General features: G+C 34.2%; 2 protein-coding genes across 2 annotated transcripts in view; one reads left to right on the top strand and one right to left on the bottom strand.

The window, feature by feature from the left end:
- LOC136803080 (protein RRP5 homolog) overlaps positions 1-27,390 on the bottom strand; it is a 49,546-nt gene that overhangs the window by 9,950 nt on the left and 12,206 nt on the right. The window contains exons 11-38 of the mRNA XM_067059829.1: positions 26,711-26,767; positions 26,412-26,472; positions 25,954-26,100; positions 25,241-25,446; positions 24,988-25,096; positions 24,566-24,814; positions 24,375-24,437; positions 24,155-24,250; positions 23,853-23,921; positions 23,410-23,581; positions 23,258-23,310; positions 22,843-22,933; positions 22,406-22,539; positions 22,113-22,223; positions 21,893-21,957; positions 16,392-16,487; positions 16,122-16,221; positions 15,830-15,912; positions 15,584-15,646; positions 15,238-15,334; positions 14,900-14,983; positions 13,517-13,619; positions 10,877-11,057; positions 10,013-10,075; positions 9,451-9,479; positions 8,083-8,179; positions 4,959-5,072; positions 4,372-4,580 (exon numbers count right to left, since the gene is read on the bottom strand). Of these exons, the coding sequence (XP_066915930.1) occupies positions 4,372-4,580; positions 4,959-5,072; positions 8,083-8,179; positions 9,451-9,479; positions 10,013-10,075; positions 10,877-11,057; positions 13,517-13,619; positions 14,900-14,983; positions 15,238-15,334; positions 15,584-15,646; positions 15,830-15,912; positions 16,122-16,221; positions 16,392-16,487; positions 21,893-21,957; positions 22,113-22,223; positions 22,406-22,539; positions 22,843-22,933; positions 23,258-23,310; positions 23,410-23,581; positions 23,853-23,921; positions 24,155-24,250; positions 24,375-24,437; positions 24,566-24,814; positions 24,988-25,096; positions 25,241-25,446; positions 25,954-26,100; positions 26,412-26,472; positions 26,711-26,767 (3,002 nt within the window). The remainder of the gene's footprint in view (positions 1-4,371; positions 4,581-4,958; positions 5,073-8,082; positions 8,180-9,450; positions 9,480-10,012; positions 10,076-10,876; positions 11,058-13,516; positions 13,620-14,899; positions 14,984-15,237; positions 15,335-15,583; positions 15,647-15,829; positions 15,913-16,121; positions 16,222-16,391; positions 16,488-21,892; positions 21,958-22,112; positions 22,224-22,405; positions 22,540-22,842; positions 22,934-23,257; positions 23,311-23,409; positions 23,582-23,852; positions 23,922-24,154; positions 24,251-24,374; positions 24,438-24,565; positions 24,815-24,987; positions 25,097-25,240; positions 25,447-25,953; positions 26,101-26,411; positions 26,473-26,710; positions 26,768-27,390) is intronic.
- LOC136803082 (uncharacterized) lies at positions 17,163-19,226 on the top strand. The gene is made up of 2 exons (XM_067059832.1): positions 17,163-17,934; positions 18,216-19,226. The coding sequence occupies exons 1-2, from the start codon at positions 17,742-17,744 to the stop codon at positions 19,022-19,024; spliced, it is 1,002 nt and encodes a 333-aa protein (XP_066915933.1). The 5' UTR covers positions 17,163-17,741; the 3' UTR covers positions 19,025-19,226.

The raw sequence follows: 27,390 nt of genomic DNA, 5'->3' as shown, positions 1-27,390 counted from the left end.
TTTTGAGGAAGGAGTACGTGATTGGAAAAAATAATGGCTGACTTCTAGTGGAAATTTTTATTTGAAAAGATTTTGTTTTGTTTCTTGTTTCTTATTGATGAGTCTCTTCTTTGTGTATATGTGGCTTTTCTTCATGGTTCTCTGCATGCAAAATTCTTTGGCTCATTTTTGATTGTTTTTTGTTTTGATTTGAGAGGCAAGAGAAGATGGAAAATCTTGTAACATCAGTTATCAGAACTTGTTGACTTGTTATCTTTTCCTATTCATAACTCATTCAATTTTAGGAATGGAGTATTCAGATTGCAAACACTATGGACTGTGAGTTTTTTTTTCATTACAGCTTTCTTTTTCCTAGGTTTGCAGGTGGTAATCAAAGGGATAACCCAGGTACAGTAGCTAACAATTATTTACTGACATTCAAACACATAAGACGTTTTAATTTTCCAGGACTCACAAGTCAAAGGTTCTTTATCAAAAATATATGGTTGTTGGACTACCAGAGACTACTACACGACACTGACACAATGTCGTGTGTATTGGAAGTTCTACAAACTTTTGTGAATATCTACCTGGTTATCCCTTTGTTTTGAGTTTAATACGTACTGTATCTATCCCTATGATAAAATTACACAGTTTTGAGTAGAAATAAAGTTATGGTAAAGCGGCACTGACAAATTTCTCCAAAAAATATTTTCTTTCAAATTATGAAATATTAAAAGTCTTCTTACATCTAAAAATGATTAAATTTTTTCGCCATGCTTATGTTTTACTCAATTCTAGTATTTTTTTCCAAAACTTATATATACTTACGTAGAGGGAAATTTTGCAGAATTTATGGAGAAAATTAAGAATTCTCAGTTTGGCAACAAAAATTTCTCAAACGTACTGTACACATAGTACCTACTATAACTTTAAACATTTACATATTTTTAAATTGCCAGATTAGTGTGGCAAGAAAACTCATTTTTTTCATTCAGCCATAAATCTTCAAGTGTGAAGTTAATTTTATAGTACACATACTTACAATTTACAGAAAAATGGGTGATAAGTACCTATATGTCACATGTTCAACAACCCATTTTTTCCACAGCTTACTTGTTCAACAAATTCTTGTCAAATTGAATGTCGAACAAGTGGGTTGTGGAACAAATGGGTGCCAAAATGATCGACAACCCAGTTGATTGACAATCCACTTGTTCGACAATCTATATAGTTGTTCAACAGACCAGTTGTTTGAGAGAAGAGTGTCGAACAAGTGATCGTCGAACAACCATGCAGTCGAGCAAATGGGTGTCGAACTAATAACTGTCAAACAACCGGTCTAACAAATGTACCGTCGGACAAGTATACTGTCGAACAAGTGGGATTTCCCCAAAATTATAGTTGTACGTAGATGAAAATTTGTCAGAATTTATATTACGGTGAAAATTCAGAATTCTCAGTTTGACAACAAAAATTTCTCAAATAGGTAACTTTAATTTAAATAATTATATTAAATTGTAAAATTAGTGTGGCAAGAAAACTCCCAAAAAAATTTAGCCATAAATCTTAAAGTGTAAGGTTAATTTTTCAGCATTTTTGGTGTGACAAGAAAATTCTTCAGCACATAGCCACAGTCTATGAAAAAGGTCAGAATTTACAATAATTCTCTTCTCATGACAAAAATACTGCATTTTTCTAAAATCATGAATACGTGTACCCAAAAACTTTTCTGTCACCATATAAACTCTGGATTTTCTATCAGAGCTATCTTATCACAGCACTAAATTCTGCAAATTTCAATTTTTCACAAATTAAATTTGTACATGACAGATGTTACATATTTTTCATTCGACAGACTGAAATACTTAATTATAATAATACACTTATAATAATAATTATGCACCAATGTGTCATTGTTTTGAGGTTGGAGTTTTAGTTATTCAACATATGACATCTTAACTATTAAAAGTACAGTCAGGGACAGTCGCCTTATTAGGAGACGCCTCCTGATTAGGAGACGTCTCCTGATTAGGAGACATGTAGGTCGCTTGGGGTCGCTTGATTAGGAGACCCGTCTCCTAATTAGGAGACATAAAACTTTGATCTCAATTTTAAGGGCTTTAGGCTTTTCCGCGCATTTTGAAACTAGTTTTAATGGAAAGAGCAGCCTCGAATTGGTAAAGTTTTAAAAAAATTATCAAAATTTCTCGGTGCAATCGATCACAATCCTAATATAAAGCACTACACCGAAGCCCCTCTTGATTTTTTTCATGTCCGCCATTTTTCTTTTTGAGACGCTTTTGTTCAGAAGACAGATTCTTACTTCTGATTGGTTCTTATAGATTATTAGAATAGTGATTGATTCCACCGGTGGATTTTTCTGAAAATCACCATATGGAATCAATTTTTTGTGCTCTTTCCATTGGGAGCAATCAAATCATGCGCAGTTTGCTCGTTCACGAGATAATTACACCCGTCTCCTGATTAGGAGACGTGAACCTCCTGATTAGGAGATGGGTCTCCTAATCAGGAGGCGTCTCCTAATAAGGCGACTGTCCCTGACTGAAGTAAGTACTTTTCTGTAAGTTTTCCATTTAATTTTCTATGTGTACGTGTAATTTTCCTGTGCTTGGCTGGTACGTTACATGCTGACAGTCAGGACAGGTTGTTTTTTGTAGCAGTGAGTCTGTTGAAGAGGGTCAGACTGTCAGACAGCAGCCTGGCAGTAATGACATTGAGAGTGATGAGAGGGATAATCTTTGGAGTTTCTTTGAACTAACCAGGAAACGCTGTTTATTCTCACGATAACCTAAAAATAGTTTTCAAACCGTACCAAAAAATTTTTTGGTACGGCTTGAAAACCTGTGTTAGGTTATCGTGAGATATTAAAAGTGTCAGAATTATTGATTATTATTATGATATGTTATTATTCTAAAAATAGTGTCAAAATTTTTTCAAAAAGGTTATTTTGTTGGGTACTTTTGAGCAGAGTTCCTGCCTGGTTAGTGTTACTGTTGTACTCATAGAAAAGAGTGTTGCAGGAGGGGTTCACTTAGCCACAATGAAACTAGAGTAATCAAGTTCCTTAACAAGTAGTCTGTAAGTACTAAAATAAAAAGCAAAAAGTATTTAGGTGGAACCAAATTAGACTGTTAGAAAAAATATTTCTTACCTTGAATGAAAGAGGCTAGCAAAAAGCCCCAAAAGCACGTAACATATACCACCAACCTGCATAAGGAAAACTGAATAATCCTTGTACACTTTTGATGATTGTAGAAAACTGAAGCTAAATTGCAAATACTTACCTTTCTAAGAATGTATGAATAACAAAAACAACTAAAGATGTAAAAGTTTCAAAACTTGAAAGGTGGCTCCTCCACCACCCAAAATTCAAAACAAAGTGGTCTGTCGGCTTTTCTCCCTCCAAAATTTAGGAAAGCACTCCTCCGTTCTCACAACCTCCAAAATGAAGCCGTGGCAGAATGTTCTAGTCTGTATATCAGCAGCCTCTCACCAACTTTTGCTCGCTCTCCTACGCAGCTCCTATTCTAGCAAACGCCCGCCGCCTTTATGTTCCCGCCCTCTGACATGATTAATTTACAGACTAGTTTGCTAGTCTAATCTGAAGCCTTCATTTTCTCTTTCCGTAAGAAAGGTTGTAAATTCAATTCTCGCCATGCGGGGTTATGCTTAATCATGGAGGTATAAAGAAACAGGAGAAGTATGCTATTGTAACCATGCTCGCCCTACGATTAAAAATATTACGAGGTATGCATGCTCATAATCTCATATATCGTGCATTTTTAATGAGCTCTTTTGTTGATAGGTAAAATCTTATTGGCTAACTTAAGTGTTGGAAATAAGATGGGACGAGATTCATTGTTTCTGACATTGGTGTAAGAAAATATTTGGATTAAAAAAGGGCCTGTAAACTTTGCAATCCTTCATCAAATGACAAGATTTTTCGATCAACATTTTCTTCAAGGTGAACTCTATTGCTAAATACTTACCTCCAAAATTCTCCAGCGACTTTTTGTCTACAAATTGGGTCTGAAATTGTGTCTGCTTATAAAGAACTTTTCATTTTCTGGCTTGAGAAAATATCTTTTCAAACAAAATTTAATGGATGACAAAATTGAACGCAAACTTATTTCGTGGAGCTAAATTTTATTTTATTCTCGTATATTAGAAGGCTGGAAATCTTCGATGCTGATAGTAAGAATGTTCAGAGCAAACTTGAGTTCTACTAAAAAGTCCTATTTCATCGGGCGAGCCTAGAATTTCTTTTGATTTATTAAATAAAAGAAATCAAAAGACTTTAACGACCAATTACCGACAAATTCATCTCCTGTCTTTCTTTATACCTCTATGGCTTAATTGATACAGTACCTCCATCATCCAATGACGTGTCCATAATCTTTCGTTTCTTCGCTTGACTTGCTCCCTCTTCCTCATTCTCTTCTCCGTCCCCGGTAACTTTCGTTCCTTCGTCAGTATCGTCTGTCGATTTACGTTTAGGTGGAGGCGGGGCTGGATCGCGGTCGTTAACGTCTTTGCCACGCAAGGAGAGATCAATATTGTTATTTGTGGGGTTGATACTGAAAAAAAGGCGAACACATACGTGGGGTTACTGCACTAGTATCCTTTGATCAAAAAGAAAAACGTGATAGAATCACGCGTCATTAATTGTCTAGATAGTCTGTACCTAACCAACTGCTAACTGATGATTTGAAATAAATTAGACTTCTTTCTGTATTTTCACATCATCTTCTCGTGAAAAGGGAAAGGCAGACAAAGTTATAAAAAGTCTTCTGAATGAAGGGTTCGATTCAAAATTGGAAAATTCGGTCAGTGAAGGAAAATACTGGGGGGGGGGTGGACCCTATGTACTAACGTGAGAAATTATAAATTATGCAATGTATTATAATATTTACACAATCTAAGTATCTGAATCAATATAAAAAGGCTGTAGTTACCTTAGAATTTTGGCTTTGACAAGTTTTCCAACAGGGAATAACGATTGGTAGTCTTTCACGAAAAACTGTGACAAATTTTTGATTTGTACTCGCCCAGATATATTTGATGATAGGCTATTAACGAATTAGAAAGCAAATATGACGTGATTTCTCTTTAAAAAGTGTGCAAATTCATAAAGCTAACGGAATATATGATGGAGGAAAAATATATTGGCTTAATCGAGGAAAGCTCAAAAGGTGAAGAATTCAATATTCCAATTGAGGAATTTAGTCATCCGAAATTTTTGATGATTGGGGGGAGATTCCGACTTCTTTTTCTAAGCTAGTTGGTTCAAAAAATCGATATATTGAGTAGAGTCGATAAATTATTTTTCTGGCTTTTTTGATAGTATGGGGTGGGATGGATGTTTGTTCGTTCTAGTGAGATGCATCTATCAGCAGCAAGTTGCGAGTAAAATAAGTAAAATTCGAAATTTTACGAAATCGCATACTGTAGTATGTGCATACATAATATATGAAACTAGCCGGTGCCCGGCGTCGCACGCCGGTTTAGCTGTTTGCTGAACGCATTTAAAGTCTTTTGAGATGTTAGGAAGGTGGTTTAAACACGATGAAATCAAAATTAAAGGGAAGAATTCTCTTCAAAGTTTGACTCTATCCCTCCCGGGTGACGTATCTTTTAACCATATTTTGAAAAAGATTTTTGTGGCAAAAATAATCAGAAAACAGAAAGGGCGTCATTCCCAAATTACACCATACCGGTGACCAGCGACGTCCGAGACGGCTCTCTGCAATTGGATTTCTTTTCTCGCTTCGCTCGTGTTATATTTGCCGTAGTTCTTGATGTTTAGGAAAACTTTGATGTCAAGATAAGCGGAGTGAAATAATAGACATGACACGCGATTCTTCGATATAAGGCAGCCCGGGGGAGGGGGTACTTAGGCAAGAGAAGGGTATGGGTATGTGCCGGCCTTAAAGGTGCCTTTTTTGAAACATGGCAGTTTGAAAAATCGGAAAATCAAACTTCAGTCCCACTAAGAATTGGAAAAATAGGAAAATTCAACTTTTCGCCCCCAGAAAGATAGAAATTTGGTCAAATTAGTTCCAAAAAGTGAATTAAAATTCACACAATTTCCCTTGTTTCTTCTCCTCTTTATTCTGCTAAGGGTCCGAGGGGCAGGGCCGAAAGTCAGCTCGCAACCATAGTCCCCCCGGAAGGCAGCTAGGACACGCAGACAAAAATGCGTGATAGCGCAATTTTATGTTGTTTTTTATAAAATAACTTCCTCATAACTTCAGTAATTTTTCAAATTCAACAATGACTTAGATTTACAGCAAAATAATTATCGACATACATGTTTAAAGGTCCCTTTTTACGAAGAAAGAATTCTAGTTTTTACCGCCTTTTGAATGTATTTTTAATGTTGCTGTTCTAACAAACTTGTTATGTGATTCTTGTGTTTTATTTTATATTTGTTCTTTTCTTTAACATAACAGATTCTTTTTAAAAGATTTTCTTTTGTTTTGAAAAGAATTCGAATGTCTCAAATCAAATAAGGTCGTTAATTACTTTACATTCAAAAACATAAAACAATAAGAAAAGAAAGAAAAAAAAGAAAAGTCTAATCTATCAATCAAAACAGTCTTTATAAAACGGCGCGAATCTGATTTAACACATTTGTGGAGCAAGAAGCAAAAGTCATCTTTTAAAAGAACAAAAACATTGCGTACGAAAACGAAAGTAGCACAGACAGAAAGAAAAAAAGAAAGACAAAACGACATACAGACTACCGCTATTAATATATAGATAAATTCAGAGCTATAGTTGAGGCTCTATAACTTGAACCGCACGGCGAATGCAAATTTGTTCGAGTTAAAGAAATTTCGAGTTGTAAAGTAAGGTTTATAAGACATTATTAACCGAATGTCCTAGAAAACTTGTTCGAGTTAAGGAGACATTCGATTTATAGAGGTTCGAGTTACAGAGACACAGCTGTAGTAAAATGGGCAATTCTATTTTTATAAACATACAGGGGAGGGGGTGGACGAACTTTTCTAGGGGGTAATCTGAGCAGAACTTCCAAGGGGTCTAAAGAAGTGTTTTTCATTTTTCCACGGGGTTAAAATGTTATTCTAAAATTTCCGGGGCTTTTCCCCTTACTTCAAGGCATGCAAAAAAAATCTTCCAATGGTTTTCTTTCTTTTGCTAATTTTGCCATTTTCCAGGAGGTATCCACAAATTTCCAAGAAATTTATTTGGATTTGAAAAGGTTCATCCACCGCCTCCTGTATGGAAATTTTATGAGACAGCCAAATATTTAGGTATCGTGCGGACTTGAGTCTGATAACTAATGGTTCAATTATAAGTAGTAAACCTTCGTTACGTTGGCTTGCCGCTACCACTTCGATGCGACAGCATATTATTTCAATCAGTTCATATTTTGCACATGAAAAATACTTAAAAGATTTTGGTTAACTTCCCCAGAAAATCATTATTTGGTTTATACCAGGGGGGAGGGGTCGGTAGTAAAATCTCATAATGACGTTTACTACGGTGGTGGTATGAAGAAAAATCGAAAAAAACTTCTACCACCCTGGGTAGTTAAATACTAAAATGGGTGGTATCTATGTGTTAAATGTTGAAAAAATTTTACTACCACGGTAGTTAAACTGGTAAAATTAGCAAATTTTAGCTATATTATTGTAATTCTCTCAATTTTTTGGATGACTTTTCCGAAAAAATCTGAAAATTTTTATAATTTGAAAAAATTTTCTGTTGGAAAGTTGTTTGCTGCAAACAAAAAATCCTCGAAATTTTTTGTCAATATAAAAAAGACTTTGATTCTAACGGCAAAACATTAATTTTTGCACTAAGTGACAAATGTGTCACAGAAATAATCATTTTTTAGCTTTATTTGTAAAATCAGTCCTAAAAGCAACGAAAAAGTAGGTGGTCTCCATGACAAATTGTCCCAAAAACTTTTACTACCAGGGTATTAAAATACCTCTTCCAAGAGTCTGGGTGGTATATAAAAATTCGTAAAAATCCTTTTACTACTCATATATGTCTGAGATTTTACTACCGACCCCCCCCCTATTTATACAATATTAAAAATAAACATACCTTACAAAGACACCAACTTTAGTACACGCTTTGACATAACCACGAATAATATCTCCTTCTTTAAGATCGTCGTAACCATTGACAACCTTGTCGATACCTGTAATAACAATTAGTTTGATGAGGGATATATTCGAAGGGGAGGGAGACATCTAGTTTTTGTTTGGTTAAGTCTGTAAGACTTTCAAGTTCCCCACATCGTTCCGAAACGAAAATGTTTGACATAGGGTACATTTTTACAAACCACAACGATTTATTTATCACTTTATCGTTACGGAACTTGTTCCAAAAAGCTGCAAGCCTAATGTGCACATTGATCTTTCTTAAGGAAGCTAATTTCGCCGGCTGACACCCAAAATGTTAAAGACTAACTCATTTTGGATCGAGTGATTTAAAGGCAATTTGACAATCCATGTAATGGACATTGTTGTCAGTCTGTTGAGTTTAACTACCATAGAAATGAGTACAATAATAGCAGTTTGACCGCCATCAAATGAAGAACGTAATGGGACTTGATAGCAAATCAAACATGTGGTTAGTTAATGAGGTAACCTTGAATGAGACACTTTAAAGATGCTAAGAATAAAACACCGGAAAAGACAAGAATGGTGCGAATTCGAAACTGTTTCAGTTGTAATGAGAGGATATTTTGAGGTCAAATTTGTCTTTATACTCTCTTTTTTAGAAAAGTTTGGATATGAAAACCTTTAATAAATATTGAAATCCTTGATCGATCATTAAGACGAGTGATTAAAAAGTATCGAGAAAAAAAATTGGAAAAATTACGAAGGGCAGTCAAATTTCTCAGAACCTTCAATTTCTCGAAGATTTTTTTCATTTTTAATGATCGGGAAAAAAATCAAATTTTAAGAACGTTGTTTAAGCCTATACTGCCCATATATCAATAATATCTCTCCTTATAAAAATTGAATTGTGAAATCTAAAATTAACGTGCGAACATTAATTCTCTTTCCAAAACCAGACCTCTTTGAATATTTTTTCGATTTTTTACAACTATGAATATATATTGCTCAATATTGGATAATACTGGAAACTAACCATTTGATATTGAAGATTTAAGGAAGAACAGAGATAGTGGCTGTCAAAGAGGGAGAAACGGAACATGTATAGTATTCGCTAACCATTATGTTTTGATTTACTTATGGGTAGTGAAACTCGAAATTGAATAGCACAGTCATCTCAAAGAGGGCGTTTTTTTTCTTCATTCTCTTAAATAAATGCCCTTCATTTTCTCTACGCGAATCTCGGAAATAAAAAGCCTTTTTCCATTCTTTTTTTTTTGAAGCAACAATGTCAATGCATTAAGAAGTGTACTAGACAATTGAATTGCTTTATAATTATAAGAATTACCTTCGGTGACACTTTCTTGACCAAGAATTCTGAAAAAGATGCAAAAAAAAGAAAGAATGATTTGAGTGACAGGAATGGATATACTACCGAAAAAATCTTTTCCTTTGAGTAAAAAAACGAACGTTATCGAGGGCCGGTGGGGGAGAGTTTGCATATGAAGTTCATTTTAGGGTTATTATGCGGTTATTAAAGACTCGAAATATCATGATAAGTATCGTTATTTAAAACATCAGGCGAGGTCAGACCATAATACTGTATTTTATCGGAGATTTAAGTAAGGAGTTAAGTTAATTCAATTATTCACTTATTTGTTGGCCTACAGTTAGGAGCCTCCGTAAGGAGAGATTTAACCTAACACTGATTTTATACAGAAGCAATGTAAATCGAGTAAAGTTTTCCAATACTAATTTTGTATAACTAATTCTTGACCATGTGACCGCCATGTGAAAGTGGCTAACCTTTTCCAAACTAAGACGATTCTCTTTTATTCTTTGCCCGATAGAACAAAATCATTTTTCATATCCGAAAAAAGCATTCCTACTATTCCATAACATTATTATACCTCGATTGTCGTAAGGAGAGGTCAATATGATTATTCTTTGTGTCAACGTGAATTATTTGGCATCTAAAGAGATAATAAGAAATAGAACAGTATGCCGCATTTTATCGGTATCACTTACAGTTGAAATATTAATGGTAAATTGTTTTTTTCTTTGCAATTTCCATATTCAGCAATTGGTTTGCGGAGTATGCCAAAAGTTATGTAACCACTTGTTTCATAGAGGAATTTCAACTATTTGAATTTTCAAGGGGATAATTGTTGTTCAAAAAAATTAAAATCATTTCCAAGATGGAAATGTCAGCAACTAAAAGAGCTGAATGAAGAGGGTTTGCTGACAATTTTTTGGTTTTTTAAGTTTCTGTTAAAAGTTGAAAATTTTAAAAATCTTAAAAAAACTTTACCTGTCGTCTTATACAGGCTGAATTGTGTGAAAGGTTACAAGTTTTTCCTTTGAGTGGGGAGGATCACGAAATATATGTCATAGAGGAAATTTTTTAGCAGAAGGCAACCATCGTAATACACTTTAGTTATGTTTTTGGCATCATTACATTTGAAAGCGTTGAGATGGGTGGGCGTAAAACGTTGAGATGGGTGGGCGTAAAGCGTTGAGATGGGTGGGCGTAAAGCGTTGAGATGGATGGGCGTAAAGCGTTGAGATGGGTGGGCGTAAAAGGTTTTGTGTTTTGAAAGTATGAAATTCCATAACTTCAAGTAGACGTTACGGCTACTGAGATAGAAAACCAGTAAAACGGGACATTAAGTTTGTCAACCTCTTTATGCTCGAAAATCAAGATAAAAACTGTATGCAACAAAAATATACGAGTTACACAAAAAGGAGTAATGACAAAAAAAGTTATTACTTACTCGACATAAGTATTCAATTTATGCTGATCCAGTGGATTATCCACGAAAGTGTCTGATAATTCGGTCACGTGAGCCAACCCAGCTTTCTGATTGGGCAGTTCAATTAACAAACCATTTTTCAAGCTTTTTGTGATCCGACCGACGACGTTGGAGTGTTTCTTAAGCAGATCAGATGGTTGACCTATTAAGGGAGTTAAAGAATTATACATTAGCACATGTACTGTTTACTGTTAAACATTGAGTCTCGTCAATTTATGCTAAAACTTTTAGATGACATGGACAACAGAGAAGCATAAAAGAACTTCTGATTTTCATTTTCTTCAGTCTGTTTGGTAAACATTGTAAAAACTTAGTGGAATTTTAAAAATACATAAAAACCTTTCTATGTGAGAAGTAGGTATGTTTTATCATATACGTAAACACTTAGTAGGCGAAGACTCATCATTGTCAGCAGTGTCATCATCACGAGTTTCAATTTCAAGTTTATTTAAAGAGAGGTACAAAGTTGATGAAGAGAGTTCATTTGATTGCAATGAATTAAGATTGTCAAGCAATAAAGGGATTTCAGTTCACATTGAATAAACTTGCCAAATGATAGTGGCAATCGTATGACAAAAATAAAACATCCAAAATGATGCTTGTCATGATTCAATGTACTTTCGAAAGCATTATGTTACTTTTCATTTACATTTTTGAGGTTAAATATGACATGCCGAAAGGTTGTTTCAAGAGAGTATGATTTTTGGTAGTATTATTACGTGGGCTGTATTGGTGTTAAGAAAACCTACTTTAAACTTCGATTTGTTAGCGAAAGTAAGAAAAACAAACCAAAATGTTCAATTCACCAATCTTTGTTAGTCTAACTGTGGGCCTTTTAAAACCATTTTCTCTAAGGGTAGTGATCAGCGAGAGGTTTAAAACCTAATCAAAACACTTTTTTGATTTAATTACGTACGAAGTCATAGTGTGGAAGTGTAAAAAGCACATCGAAATATCATTCGAAAAATGAGGAAATCAGAAGTGTGAACAGAAAAAGGATTTAGTACGCGATAATCTTTTCAGTGAATGTGTGATTTGAAATATTTTCAGCTTAATAAATTTCATCATTTGAGCCCGAATTGAGTCTACAAATTGAAAAAAGGTGTAGAAGGAGAGGAGTTAACAATTTTCTTTGTGTAAGGATCAGGTGGAAATGAAATGACATGGCCCAACAATATCCGGCTGTTAAGACGACAAAATTGTTTCAGTTAGGAAAGGAAACCAGTGGTTCAAAACACAGGAAAACAGTTTTTAAAGCAGATCATTAAAGTTGCAAAATCTTAACGTTCGGCTACAATAAGGAGTGAAGTTGATATGAATTGAAACAGACTTTGAATGATACGTATATTTATAGTTTGTTGAAACAAGGCAAGGATTCGGCTGCATGCATCAATCTCTCAAATAAATCATAATACATGGGCGGGAATTCGTACAATCTCGGTGGGAATTGGATCGAATGAAAGGGGTTGGATTCTTTGAAGGCAAGGCAATAAGGCAATAAAATAAACAAAAAACTTCAGGGAGGAAAGAGGAATTAACCAATTTGAAATTATACGGTACGGGATATTAGAATTGCGTCTTTTAATTATCAAACAATTAGAAATCATTTATTTTGGGTTGATTGCCTTGAGTGAGATTTTCCTGAATTCATATTTTTCATGTGTTGACTACTGTATGCTCGACATTTTGTGATATTTGTTTGGTTTTAATGTTTTAGATTGAAATGCACGATGTTGTATTGTTTTGAAGGGCGATTGGGTCACTCTGATCGCTCTTACCCTATTCAGTTCTTTGCTTCCTTTTGTTAACAGAACGAGCAACATTTTTAATTTCTTTGAGCTTTTATTGGATGCTGCTTTTGTCGTAACATTCGTCTAATGATCTAAGATGATTATAGATGACGAACGGCCATTAGAAAGTTACGAGATACGTATCAAGTTTTATCTGCCTGTGTTTGTGCATTAACCATAGAATGCTTCCAACATCAGATAGCGCAGAAAAAGGCAGGTAAAGAAAAAAAAGAGGTTAAAAGAATTGTTATGATTGTCACAGTGAATTCGTAGAGTTATTTTATTTTCCGTTTCTAATAACCTCGAGAAAATTCATTTATTTTCTTATTTATTATATAGTTTGAAGACTTTTGTTCAGTACGCTTCAGGTCCAGAGGTTTAGTGAGTGCAATTGAATTTTTTAGCGCATTATTATATCTTCCGTTCGAAGCTCTGTTTGACGTGTCCAATCACCCATTTGCATCGATTTGTGCTAACCACAAAGCAAAATCTTTTGGTTAGAAAATTGCGTCTTTTTTGCGTTCGTTCGTTTGTTACATCACCAGAGAAAATATGGTGGTAAATGGTAAGATTAATTTTTCCACCAGAACGGTATACTAGCTGGTTTGACAATAAAGAAGGACTGTTTTTGGGTACAACATGGAATATTTCAATGGAGTAATTTTCTTTATCATCCAGTTTAACAAACTGAATAGCATATAATTATGATATTGTGATTTTGCGTGGCTTCTTTAGTTATAACCAAATCTACACTACTGAATAAAATGTAACAATAACATAGCAACCTTTATGGGAATAGGATTCTACTAACCGATTCTGGACAGCACTAATAGTTTGTGTTTTTCATCAACATCTGTGATTGAGGCTTTCAATGCAGTACCATTTGGATATTTGCTCTTCAGTTTATCATAATCCTAACAAACAAAACAAGCAACATGCTGAATGGACCTACCTAATGATTAACATCAGATGAAAATAAGAAAAAAGTGACAATAATTGTACAAAAATTCAGAATGGAAAAATAAAGCTTGTGTGTTGAATAATGTAAAATGGTAAAAAGGAATTTCCCCAAATACGAAAATCACTTAAACCATTCAGGCTCAAAAAACCTTTAAAGCTGTTTTTGGTCCAAATTTGCCCAAAATAATTTTCCTTAAAAATCTGGCTCCGTCACATTTTGAGCATTGCCATTTTGCATCATTGTGCAAAAAATCAGAAAAAAATGGTAACAGACGGACGAACGAACGAAAGGACGAACGGACGAACGGACATGGGTTAATTTATAGAACCTCCGCCGGGGCACCCGGAAGTAGGTCCAAAAAACACAAAGATTCTATACAATACGGACGAGGAAAATTGTTTCCAGTTTTGATTTGTGAAACCAATATTTATCAAAGTCAGTTGTAAGCTCCGCTTGCTGTAAATTATACCTCGGTAGTCTGCGCTAGTCACGTGTTTATAAATCAAAAGTATGAATTTGAAAGATGGTTAAGAACCTGAAATGGTTCCAGGACTTGAATTGGCATTTAAGACAATAACTTTTCAGATTGATTCGACCAATTAAAGAGGCAGTATTTAAAAAGAAGTTAAGCCGAGAGTGAGGAAGTTTATTCAAACAAAACCATACATTACGCTAACGAGGCAGGAAGTTAAGTTTGTATTCAGCCGCATAACGGGTATAGTCGGTTATGATTTTGCAACATATTTAATTTATTGTGGGTAGTACTGTCAGTGCTAAGAATCTTTAAAATCAGAACATGTTTTATATTATATGATGTTATATGGCATTTTGTTTACGAAATATCAAGATAAGATTAATGAATTGTTTCTTCAGTTTGTGAGGTTTATAATATGATAATGTGACTATTGAATAAATGATTACCAATAAATCTACGGATCGCGAGGAAACAGCCCAACCTTTCATTAATAAACTAATTGATGAATCGTTATCAGTTAGCGCACGTACTTTAAAAAGCTTCTTGAAGTTATATTATCTTGTTAAAAAAAGTAAACGACACCGGTGAAAAATTCTCTTTACGTTGTGTTGAAGTTATCATCTTACATTGGTTTAGAAACACTGTAAAGATATCTTTGTAAGTGTTTCACTAGCCACCATCGGGTGTTGATAAAAGAACAGTTTTATGATTTCAAAATTAATTCAGTTATTAGCGAACGAAATTTGTCATTTCCTCACCTTTGAATCTTTGGAAGACATCAGTATTGGAATTTTTCCTCTGATAAAAGGGTCGACACAAACTTGGATATCATACTTGTTCAACTGTAGATAGATAAAAATGAGAAGGTTAGGGTAAATAGAGTAAACGATTTAGTTTTTGACGTTCTAGGTGATGTCTAGTGCCAAGAGAAAAAAAACTGAGTTGTGACTATAACTGGTATAAACATTTATTGATTATTCTAACTAAGGTACGTAATAACAAATTTGGGGATGGCGGAGTTTGACAAGTCATAAAAGAATAATTTGATAATTAAATGCAAAAGAGACCTTTAAGCTGGGTAACAATTTTCACTTACCCCAGTGACGAAGCAGTTGACTTCTTTTCCCTTTTCGAAATCAGTGAGTTGGCTTTGTTTCCCGTCCGTGAATTCGTCACTAGATTTCTCCATATCACTGATGAAAGAATAAAGTACACCATGATGTTATGACAAACTTGGAACTCCATAAAATTTATAGGACTTTAAAAACTCTTTCCGGACGTGTGGGTTCAGACTAAAGACCATAATTTAAACGAGGATATCTCGAGAGCTTTCCCAAGAGATTGTTTAGCTACCGTTAAAAAGGATGCATGCGTGAGACGTCGTGGGAAATATTTTGAAAAAATTCGTAAAAAAGGCTCCCCGGAAGAAGCAAATAAAGTACCTTTTCTTCAAAGTTAGTTCGGCGTAATGAATTGTTTTATGGGTGCTTGTTACTGCCAAATAGCTAAACATGTAACAGAAATATATGATGCAATTATTCAGATAGAGTCAATAAACTTGCGACCTGCCAGAGCATTGCCGAAAATCGAGTGATCGCACAATTAAGACGGCTCTTTGAATAAGTTGATGAAACAAAACCAGTACAATTGCCTAACATGAGAATAAAATTTAATAATGATGTAAATACTTGTGTGTTTTGACATCTTTGAAGGCAACCACTTTTGTTTTAATGATTTGTGATGGTGTATAGTCTTTTAAGATTTGATCTCCCTGGATTGAAAGGAAAGGAGCGAGGTAATTCCAATAAGAATATCTTCACGGACTTGAACAAAATGTTCTTACACCAAATGATAAAGTTTCCATCTTTCAGTTAAATCAGGCTTCGATATTTTGTGGGTGCCTTTATTCAGAATAGCTGAAGGGGGGAGGCTGGTTTCAAAACACTATGCAAATAATGAGATCTTAATTAGCAGAAATACCTCATTAAAGTCATCAAAAACATTAGAGATGTGAACTCGTCCACGAAGATGCCCATTACACATAGTCACACTTAGTTGGTTCGGTTTGATACCTTTGATCCTAAGAGAAAAAGCCAAGAAAGTTTCATTGAGTAAACCGAGTTAATTTACGAGAGTACTTCACTAAAACTTATGCTAGACAATAGAAACAAGCTTATGGATATAACGGTCGTCGACGTCACTAAGGAAAGAGAATTCAATGCAAAGAGATTAATAAATTATTATTCTTACACAGCGTTGACAATGGAGCCAACTTTAATGTTTGTCGGGTCTTCGGTACTCTCAGCTTGATCAAGGTTGCTGACAAGAATTCCATAATCTGAAGTTCTGCAGATAAGAAGGTTGAACAATGGACGTAATTAGAAACACTGTTAGGTTGAAATTGATTGTCACAAAAGATTTTAGACCAACATTTTTAATTAAGGAAATTTTCAAGTCTTAACACTGAGAAGATCTTTTTTATTTGAGGGTCAAGCCTTACAAAACCTATATACAACTTTTAAAGGGAGCATTCAAAGAGTAACTTGTAACGAGGGTTGAAGCTGACAATAAACTCTCCTGTTCTCGTGCCAATCGACAGGATTAAACGAGGATACAAAAAGGGAAGCAAGGTAGAAATGAACTTTCGAGATAGCGAATTAAAAAATTTGGAGATTTCTTGGGAAAAAAACCGTTTTTTAGCCATTGAAAAGGCGTTCAGCCTTTTAATAAAATGAAACCTGATACAGCATTTACATATTGATGATAATTTTAATTTACTACAACCAAATGAAAATTTAGAACTCTTTGGTTAATTAAGAGTATACAAAAAGAATGATTTATATTTTGTTACTGTTCATTATACAGGTGAAATATATTATATTTGAGACTGATTTCAGTTTAGAGAACTTTAATTAATCTGCAGATCAGAAAAGTTGGTACTGGAAAAAAAAATCCCATATTAATCATTCTAAGAACTTTGAAAAGAATGATAGAAAAGTAAATAAATCTCAAGCTGTTTAAGTAAAAAAGCTAGGTTCAAGAAACTAAACTGAAAATCGATCTTTCATTTTTCTTTTGCCAAAGTTGGAAGTAACCTTTAACAGTTGAATATGGGGTTACAGCCCCTAGGAAGGTGAAATTACTTTTATTTCTGAATGTTGAACAAACTCTATTTACTGTACAATCCTCAGTTGGTAAGCTTCTTAAATCCACAGGGGATTGGTTTCACATATACTTAGACAAATGAATTCACAGCGAAATTCTTTGAAGGATTTTATATGTCAAACTGCCAGGCAACTGTAATGAAACGTTTTTAAAAATAACTTTCTATGCAACTTTCTCAAAGTAAAGTTCAATTTTATCGAGTGGTCGAATTGGGAGGAGGATGTTTCTTGCCTGGAATAAAATATTTCGCTAAACTATAATTGGACTTTATCCTACTTTGAGCACAAAAGGTGTTTTTCAATATATATTTTTTTCTAGAGCTCAATAATATTAGAAATTTAATAAAAATCAACGAGAAGCAACAAGATGGAATAAGAAAACATTGTGATCTAGAATGAAAAATTCATCAGTATTCGAAAGAAAACATAGCAGAAAATGAATTGTTCCTTATATCTGGTACACGATACTGTCACTATGGTAATGTGTGGTTTTGGTATCATAGTTACCATAATGGCCTTCCTTAGCAACCTGGTGATGGCGTTGTATTTTGCTCAAATGAAAAGACACCCTGGTGGAATGATTTATTACAAAGCGATAATCGGTATCTCTATGACAGCTTCTATCATAGGTAGGTAGAATAGTTTTCTTTTAACTTGGGTTTCAACAAAGTTTGTCTTGGTTTCTTTTTGACGAACTTTACTTTTGTGGGATTATTACCTTGAAACTGATTGAAGAATGTGGTTTCTTTTCTGCACTTATTCTATTCGAAGGTTTGGTTTCATAAGTAAAATTCGTATCCGTATCGAAGTAAAGTTGCATATCTAATCAAGGACAATCGTCGACTATTAACACAAAACTACAGATCAAAGTTAATTTCTCAAGCAATCGACACTAATTATTCCATTCCAGGTCAACCGTTGGAGACGGCAAACACTCTCTTCAAGACATCCAGACTGTATCTCAACCTATCCAGTAACTTTTGTTTGTTCTTCTTCTTCTGCGCAACCTATCATTGTATCGCTGGGTTGACGTTCGAGCGTTATTTCGCGATCAAGCTCGAAGGTCACAAGAAGAAAATGGAGAAAAATGTACTGACCATTGTCCTCGTTTTCTTAGTAATAGCAATGTGTATACCGAAATTTTATAACTTGTATCATATCATATTGGCCAGGGATCATTGCAAGAAACCACCTGCGTCTTGGATGACGATCACTGCTATGTGTACATGGCTATTGTACTGTAGCTTCTCCATAAACTTTCTGACCAAAAAAGCGATCCGCTTCGTAGAATCATATGATGAAATTCGAAAAAGAAAACTAGGGAAAACACAAAAGACAAATTTACAGCGCCTCATTGTAGCGAAACGTATGTGGCTTATCTTTTCTATCATTTGGCTACCATACGGACTCGTCAACATCTTACAGACTATCATGAGCGAAAAAATATACGAACATCTGAATGCCGTTTCCCGGGGCATCACATTTTGCTCTTTCGTGGTAATACCCTGGGTTTATTACTTCATGGACAAGAACTATGCTCAGTTTATCAATAAAAGAACTGAATGTTTTAGGAGGTGGATTCCGTGCCCTAGAAAGACACGGATCGAGGAAATGAGACGCGGAAGGGCCAGCACGATATCTACAGTAGGAGCGTCACGTATCGTCGTCAGCACGTCCGATTTCCCATCTTATGAGAATAAGAAAACTCAACCAATATAATGGACTCAAGTTCATTGAATAAATTTAAATTAAAGATTAGATTTTTTTTATTGTATTTTAGAGAGAGTATTTTGTATATATATTTTTTTTTAATTAAGGAGTAGATTAGAATTTTATTTTTAGAAAATAATGTAGTGTCAATTGTTTAACATTAGAACCAATCGAATCAGAAGGAAATAGACTAAAATGAAATAAGGCATAACTTCAACGTTGTAGAGTTTTCCCAGCTATTCAAAATCTAATTATGATCGAGCCGTTACTAGCAACCCTGCGGAGCCCAAGGCGCCGAGTATGCACCCGGCACAGTGACAAGCCGTTACTAGCAACCCTGACCCTACCTCCCTATACCCCCTGAATCACGGAATGACGGATAGGAAAAATTATCGGAAAAAAATGCTCGTCGCGCTCTGACTAATCAGCGAAATCTTCTCTGGTGACTCTCCACCATCTTGATGTGGTCTAGCTCTATACTTTCTCAGTCACGCTCGATTTCCTCCTTTCACTTTCGATTTTTCAATCTCCTCCAGAACAACATTGAGATCCCAAGGTTGAGCCGTACTAAAGCACTTCCGATCCTAACTTTTCACTCTGAACAGCAATACACCATTTGGGTCTTCTACTCTAGAGCTCATGCCATGCTCTCTTGTCCTCTACATCGTCCTGATTTTTCACTATTGCTCCTTTCCAATTTCGATTCCTCACCTTCACTTTCTCGATTTTTTCTATCACAACACTACTATCCCAAGTTCGAACCCCACTGGAACACTTCCGATTTCAACTCACCTACTCGAAATAGCAGCACTCCAATGCACAATTCTGGTCTCCCACACACTCCATGTTCTGCTGTCCCCTCGCCATCTTGGATTGCAGTCCTTTCGCTTTCGATTTCTCTTTTTCACTTTCGATTTCTTTCTTTCACTTTCGATTTCTTTCTTTCACTTTCGATTTCTCGATTTCTTCTGGCACAACAAGTTCGAACCCCACTATGATACTTCTGATTTCAATTTACTCTAAATAGTAATACTTCAAAACTATATTCTGGTCTTTCACACACTCCATACTCTGTTAATCCTAAATCATCCTGACCTCTAGTTCAACATTTTTTCTGCCACCCCCTCCTTTCACTTTCGTCTTCTCCCATTTTCACTTTCCCTTTCTTGATTTCTTTCAGCACAACACCAAGGTTCCAAGTTCAAACGGCACTAGAGCTCGGTTTAGAATACTCCCAATCCCAACTTACTCCAAAAAACAATACTAACAACACCTTACCATCGCTTTCACTTCTACTTCCGTCCAGTTTCCCCACATGACCCACAGCTTCCTGGAATTCGCTACGGGAAAATGCAACAATAGTAAAGCCGAAGAAGACATTGCAGTATATTCGTTTCCTTGGTTTCTGTTTATAAATGGTGCATCCAATACACATAAATTTTTCTCTTTTTCAATTTCTATCACTCACTCGCATAAAACCTGCAAAGAGCATCCACGCCAGTGAAAATTTGATTCAGCTACAAATAGCCATCAATTCGTTTTTTTAAAGTCATTTTCTACTTGTTTTTTACTATTCTATTGTTGTCACCGTTTTTTGGCTGCTGTTGCTGTCGCTCGTTGGCTGTTATTTATTCATTTGACAATCGCCAAGTCAACGTAAGCGTATTTCTCTCTACTATACTTTACTATTATTCCACCATTCATAAACTTCCTTTTTTTTTATAATAATACATTCAGGGGGCGTTCGGCATTTTTAGATATAATAAAATATTTCCTTTCTGGTAACTAAGGCCTGATGGTGTAGTGGATGGATAACTTTCACACATCAGAATATGGGGGTCTAAGGTTCAAAACCTGCTCAAGTACTATTTCACAATGTAGCTTACTTATTTGATTTTCACCATTTATGTCTCTTTGACACATTTTCAATGATAAAACAATGATAATCATCATCATATACAAATCTGAGTTAATAAAATCATGATTCAACATCTCTGATACATGTCATCCAACCTGTCAATCAATTAGCAAATCAATCAATCAAATAGCCAATCAATCAAGTAGCAAATCAATCAATCAAACCTTTTTTTTTTTTTTTTTTTTTTTCTCTTCTCAGTTCACACTGTAGTGGCTGCAGCACTACAGAAATAAATTTGCCAGGATGAGATGGTGGGTGACTCTAGAGTGGCAAGGAGAGCTTACTCCAGGATCCGCACCTGTCTCCAGGCACCCCCTTGGTGGGGGTGTCTCCATCTCATCTGTTGTTCATTTTTAATTTCACATTTATACATCACGATCTTCTGCTACAGCAGTCCTCATTGCATAAAATCTGCAATTTTAGTCTATTTTCACCCCAAAGACATTCTACCAGATTTTTTCTCTTTTAATTCAACCATGTAATTGCACAGTCTTGGGGCTCTTCCTTCTAGTTACCTTATACATATGCAAATTTTTGCATATTCCACCCTCATAGCAAAAAGGTTTAAAATTATAGGAGCGACAACTTTGACATCCAATCGCAAGATCTCACACAAATCACATTCAGTTTGTTTCGACTAATTTCGGCCTTTTAACACTATACTAATAATCCTATAATCTCTGTTATCACAACTCCTGATGTGCATGACCGGCCATCATCCAGATGACTTGTATCATCTTGGGATTCGTCCCACTATGATGCTAGCCTCATCTTGATGATATTATTAAAAAATGAAATAAGGCATAACTTTAACGTTGAAGAGTTTTCCCAGCTATTCAAAATCTAATTATGATTGTAGCTAAAAACTTGTTCCAACTGGTCCAAAGAAAACTTTTTGAAAAAAACAGCCTTTGATGTTCAACCACAAGAAGAAAATGTACAGATTATGATCCGCTTACCTTTCGTATTGTGCTTTGATTTTGTGATTGATTTCCATAACCGTTACATTGACTTCGTTTAGGTGCTACAAAAAGCGAAAAAATAAATAGACAATTAACTCAAAAACAATAGCAGTTCAGCCAAATTTGAGTGTCTCATTTCAGTAATTACATCATCTGTGGATGGCCTGTTTCTAAAATCTCATCATGTTTTGGAAACCAATATTTGTTTTTAACTCACCATTCTAGCTGGCATGTAAGCGATTTGGTGACGATGCTCTGGTAACAAGACAACACAGAGATCTTCATTTGCGTAACAAACAACACTTTCAATGTTCATCTCCTTCGTCAACTAATAAAAAAATGAGAATGTTTAATAATTAGAAAGTCTACAATTTTTTGCATAGTCAGCGGGTAGGGATAAGTTTGTAACATCGCCTAATAACAAAAAGATGAGATTTCCACATCAATTTTGACACAAAATTCCATTTTTCATCTTTTCCGTTAGAAAAGAAAGGGCTTCAGGACCAATACCTTGCTTTTCTTTTTGCTCTTCTTGATATGATCTTTGATTGCTTCAGGTTGGCAGTAACCAATGAACCTTCTTTGAGCAATTTCAATGAAGGGGACAAAACATTGACAAGTTTCACCTTGCTCAAAATCAGCTCCTAAATGAAATAAAAAATTTATAATTAGCGTTCTTCCCAGTAACTATGCTTCATAAGATTTCGAAAAAACCTCACATTATGCATACAAAAAACTTGAAACTAATATCGATCCAACTATTATCCAACTACCGTATTATCATTATATAACACCTATATTACTACGTAATTATGTATAAATCGAGTTAAAAATGTTTTCTTAATGGACCTAAAAACCTTTTTTTGCATGGTGTTGTTTGAGCTTTGAAAACCTGACTGTAATTACCAAAATTTCATCTAGTAAGATTTAAGGAGATTGTTACCAACCATGTTTAGCTGCTTTAGGGATGAATCCATTCACAGTGACATCATTCACAGTGTATTGCAAAGTAACTCCTTCTTTTGTTATTGAATCAACCTGCATAATTAAGAAGTAATGAAGTAATAGTACATCTACAGTATGTCCTGGTATGTCTGAGCTTGTTGAAAAACAATGGAACACTATTTGAGCTTCTCAAAATTAGTGCATGAATCATTATTTTCATAACTTTGCGATTTTTAAGGTCATTATTAGCGTTTCAACAAGATATTTTAACATGAATTGTCCTACAAATAGAGGTTGAGGGTTTTTTTAATAAAATGTTGTGTTATAAAAACACAGAGAGAACAACTAAGGTAAACCTTTTCCCAGTGAATAACAGCTTTAGATAAATAGTTAACAAAGAGTCGATTCTATTCCTACCTTTGCAATGATAACTTCTTTGTCCAGTGAGAGCAAAAGTTTTAGTTCTTCATCTTAAAAGAAAACAAAGAAAAGTACATTCAACTGTAAAATCCATCTCAAATCTACTTTACTAGAATTAAAAAAAAAGCTAATAATAATGATGCCTGTACCATTGCTTTTGCTGATCTGTTCAAATATTGAATTCCGTTCAGATAAAACATTCTCCAACAAAGCAATATTTGAGTATTGGGAATAAAGTTCATTGTCTTGACTAGCCGCATATACTTCTGACGGTTTCAATGTAATTACGAATCTCCTCTTTTCATTGTCGATATCTTTGACCTGAATATAATAAAAATAATTTTTAGTAAACAAATTACAATAAATTAGCCTTCGGGCCTTGTGCTAGCGACCCTCTTAAGACATTTAGACAATCATTGTTTATCTGCCCTATAAAGTTATTTTTGTGTTTGCCACTAAGTCTACCAAGACTAAAAGAGTATAAAAGATGGTCAGATGGGTCTACAAATGTTATATAAAGGAATCATTTACTAAACTAGCACAATACAGTTAGAAATATCTAAAGGTAGAGGAATGAAAAAAGTTGGTTTACCTTGGCAATTACTGATTGTCCAACTGAAAAATATTGTGTTGCATCTTTAGTGAAACGGTCAGTTAAGTGCTGAAGAAGACAATAACAAAAATAAAATAAATAATATAAAAAGGTGCATCAAGGAAAAGCATTCCAAGAGATTTTAAATTTTAATTAACTATTTTTATTACTATTTTGTCTATTAAATCTAATTTTAATTGAAATTATTAACTTTGACTTTGTTTTGGGTTTGTGTTTGACTTTATTTTGGGTTTGTGTCCAAGTAATGAGAGAGTTTCAATCAATTTCAAAAGAATACTTACAGAAGCTGGTGCTAAACCTCTGAGACCAGGTGCAATGTCTACAAAGACTCCAAAATCCATAATATGGACTACAGTTCCACCATGCACAGAATCAACCTTTAGAGATAAATATGAGGGAGCCTTAATTTTGCTAGATATTTTTGATAGAGATATTAAAAGCTTTTCTAGAATGAGAGTTAAATTAAAAATAAAATTAAACAATGAGAATAAGTTATCAAACCTTCAAGTCTTCAAATGACAGCCTTTCTTCCCCACTCTGTAACATTTTTTTGCAAGAAACCAACTTTTTTTTAAATTTTAAGTTAAAGAAACCTATTAGTTTTTATAAATAGGGTGTAACTAAGACTAGATTTAGATTGATAGCGTTGTTGTTTTGTTAATAAAGATATATAATGGCAATGAAAAAGATACAGTTTTCTTTTCTTTTTTATCTTGACCGTACACAACAGCCCCATTTAACAGGCTTGCATTTTCTGTCGACTTTATCAATTCCATTAGGTCATTAGAAACACTTTGAAAATCACTCAAATGATCTTTGGGTAAAACAACTTCACTTTTGTCATCAACTTTAAGTTTAATTTCTGATGGCATTGCCGATAAGAATGACACATGTTCAACTTTGTCTCCAAATGCAAGATCAGCTTTTTTCAAGCCTGATTTCTGAAGAAAAGAAAATTAAACAAATGTTTTAATTTCATATCTAATAAAAACACAACAAAAATACATCACTTTGAAATATCATTTCATACTTATTTCCTATACTAATATAGGTCCCCTTTAGGTTCTGCAAGTAGCAATAAGGAAATTTCAAAATAGAAAAAACTAATTTTTACCTTCATAGAGACATTCATCTTTTTCTGTTCAGCATTTACAGATATGATGACGCACTGCACCACCTTTCCAACATAAAAAACATCTTCAAGTCTTGATCCTTCTGGAAAACTGAAGATGATCAAAAATTTCATGAATCATTTTTAAGAATAAATTGAAGAAATCTTGATTCAGTTTCCTATTGGGTAATCATTATAAAATTTCATCGCAAAATCCTCACTAATAGAGCTATTTGTAAAGAGAGGAAAAACTCACATAATTTCAGACTTGAGCATCAAAGCACGAACATCATTGTAGAATCCTAAAACCACACCGTATGACTGGACATTGATTACAAACCCAACTACCGAGCTTCCAACTTTAGCAGTCGCATAAGAATCAACAATGGGAAGCTCAGAACCAACCATGGTTTTCTTATGAGTGAGCGTGATCTTTTTCTTCTCAGGTTGTACTTTGAGTACCTATAATATTTTGTCAAAAATACCCTATAATATTTTGTCAAAAATAATCGAACAAATACATCCTTATTCCATTCTTTAGTACATAATTAAAAGAAATTTTGGCGAGAAGAAATAAGCTCATTCGCCAATTTTGTGCATTGTTCGATATTTTAGCTGAAAAAAAAAAGAGGGGCTAAATGGTTTTTAGGATAAATAGAGTCTAAAAATTAAAAGAAAATCTCTTTCCGCCAAAATTTCTTCCCTTAAGGTATAAAATTTGAGGCAAGAAGGAGATAATTTTGTTTTATCAAGTGGATAATTCAAGTCACCTGTGATCACAAGCGTTTTTAGATACAAATAAAATGGACAATCCAGATGGTTAATTAATATTCAATGAGAATTATGGAACAATCATCGATGTTCTGGCTGGTTCTGGAGCCCCCCCCCCCCCCAAGACCTTTCCATTTAATTTTTATTTTTAGATCGCCTGTGATGACACAAATGTGAATAAATCTTTAAAAAACCAACCCTGCAAGTAACTTTCTTGTCTACAACAAACTTCTTTGATGGCTTCTTTAGAGGTATGTCGGCCAAGTGTAATGTTGGACATAAGCCTCGAATATGATTGCTGATTTTCAAGATTGCTCCATATGTTTCAAGTGAAATTACAGTGCACTAAAACAATAGAAAAATACTGAATTGGCCATTTCATAATTGCAATAAAAACCATTGATAAAGAAGAGGATAGGTCTAAGCCCTGAGAATGTAAAAAATAAATGAGCCACTAGCAGAAATAATTTTGAAGCTTTTTATCAGAAAGAAAGTCCTGTTAGAAAAACAAAAAGAGCAAATATAAAAATAAAATAAAATAAATACATACCTTGAACCAGTACCTCACAAATGATATATTGGAATGACATTTTTAATGAATTTTGTTATAAATTTAATATTTGTTTTAAAACATTTTGTTCACAGTTTATCTTTACCTTTACAACCATTCCAGAAGTGATGTCATTGTAGCTGAAAAACTTTTTTTCCATATCAGACCTAATGGTAAAGAAAAAGAATATTTGTCTGCATGCAATAGAGAAGAAACCCCTGCCATCAAATAAAAGTCAGTAGCTATACTGACATATGTTTGCATAACCAGGTATGTCAAGACCCTTATAACAAATGAAATGTACTTATTTTACTTTTAAAGCCTAAAAATATTTTCTTGAATCCTTTCGTTTACGAAAAGGAGATAAACAAGCATAAGATTTTTCAGAGAAAATTAATTACTTACTTTTTCATTGATAAAGTATAGTTAGAGTCCATGCCACTGTACCCAATCACACGACAACTAAAAGAAAAGAAAAGAATTTATTATATCATATCGGTTGGCTACCTGCTATAGCTTTTTCAGTTGAAAAATGTCTAAAAATTAGACTTTAATCTTAGCAATAACTCTCCTTTCTAGGTTCATTAATAGGATGAAAAAGTGAATATGACAGATTTCTGATCATAACAATGTCAACTAACATCGACAGGGACAAGTAGTGAGAGGAAATTTGCCCCCTGGAATTTTGACACCCCCCTTCGAAATTTGCCTCCAGGAAAATTTCTCCCCAGAAACCCACCACTAGTTTTGACAAACATTGAGATTCCACATACAAAATGCAAAACTTATTCTTGGATTAATTATCCTGGGCATAAATTAATTAATAAAGGAGTCATCGTCTTTGTCTCATACTGAAGATGAGCTTGATCTCCTTTGTTTTATTACATCTATTTTTTATGCTCAAATATCAATATTCTATGTTAATAAAATCTATAATCATTAACAAGTGATACATACTTTTATGGACCTACTGGTTATCAAACTAATCAATGAACATTGAAACAAAGAAACACATAAGACATCAGTCATAACTGGTCAAAATACAAAAAAATTAAGAAAAATGAAAGCATTTCTATTGGGAGAAA

Source organism: Clytia hemisphaerica, unplaced genomic scaffold (assembly GCF_902728285.1).
Source record: "Clytia hemisphaerica strain Z4C2 unplaced genomic scaffold, Clytia hemisphaerica genome assembly, whole genome shotgun sequence".
Taxonomy (NCBI): Eukaryota; Metazoa; Cnidaria; class Hydrozoa; order Leptothecata; family Clytiidae; genus Clytia; species Clytia hemisphaerica.
This window is presented reverse-complemented; position numbering and strand designations above follow the sequence as displayed.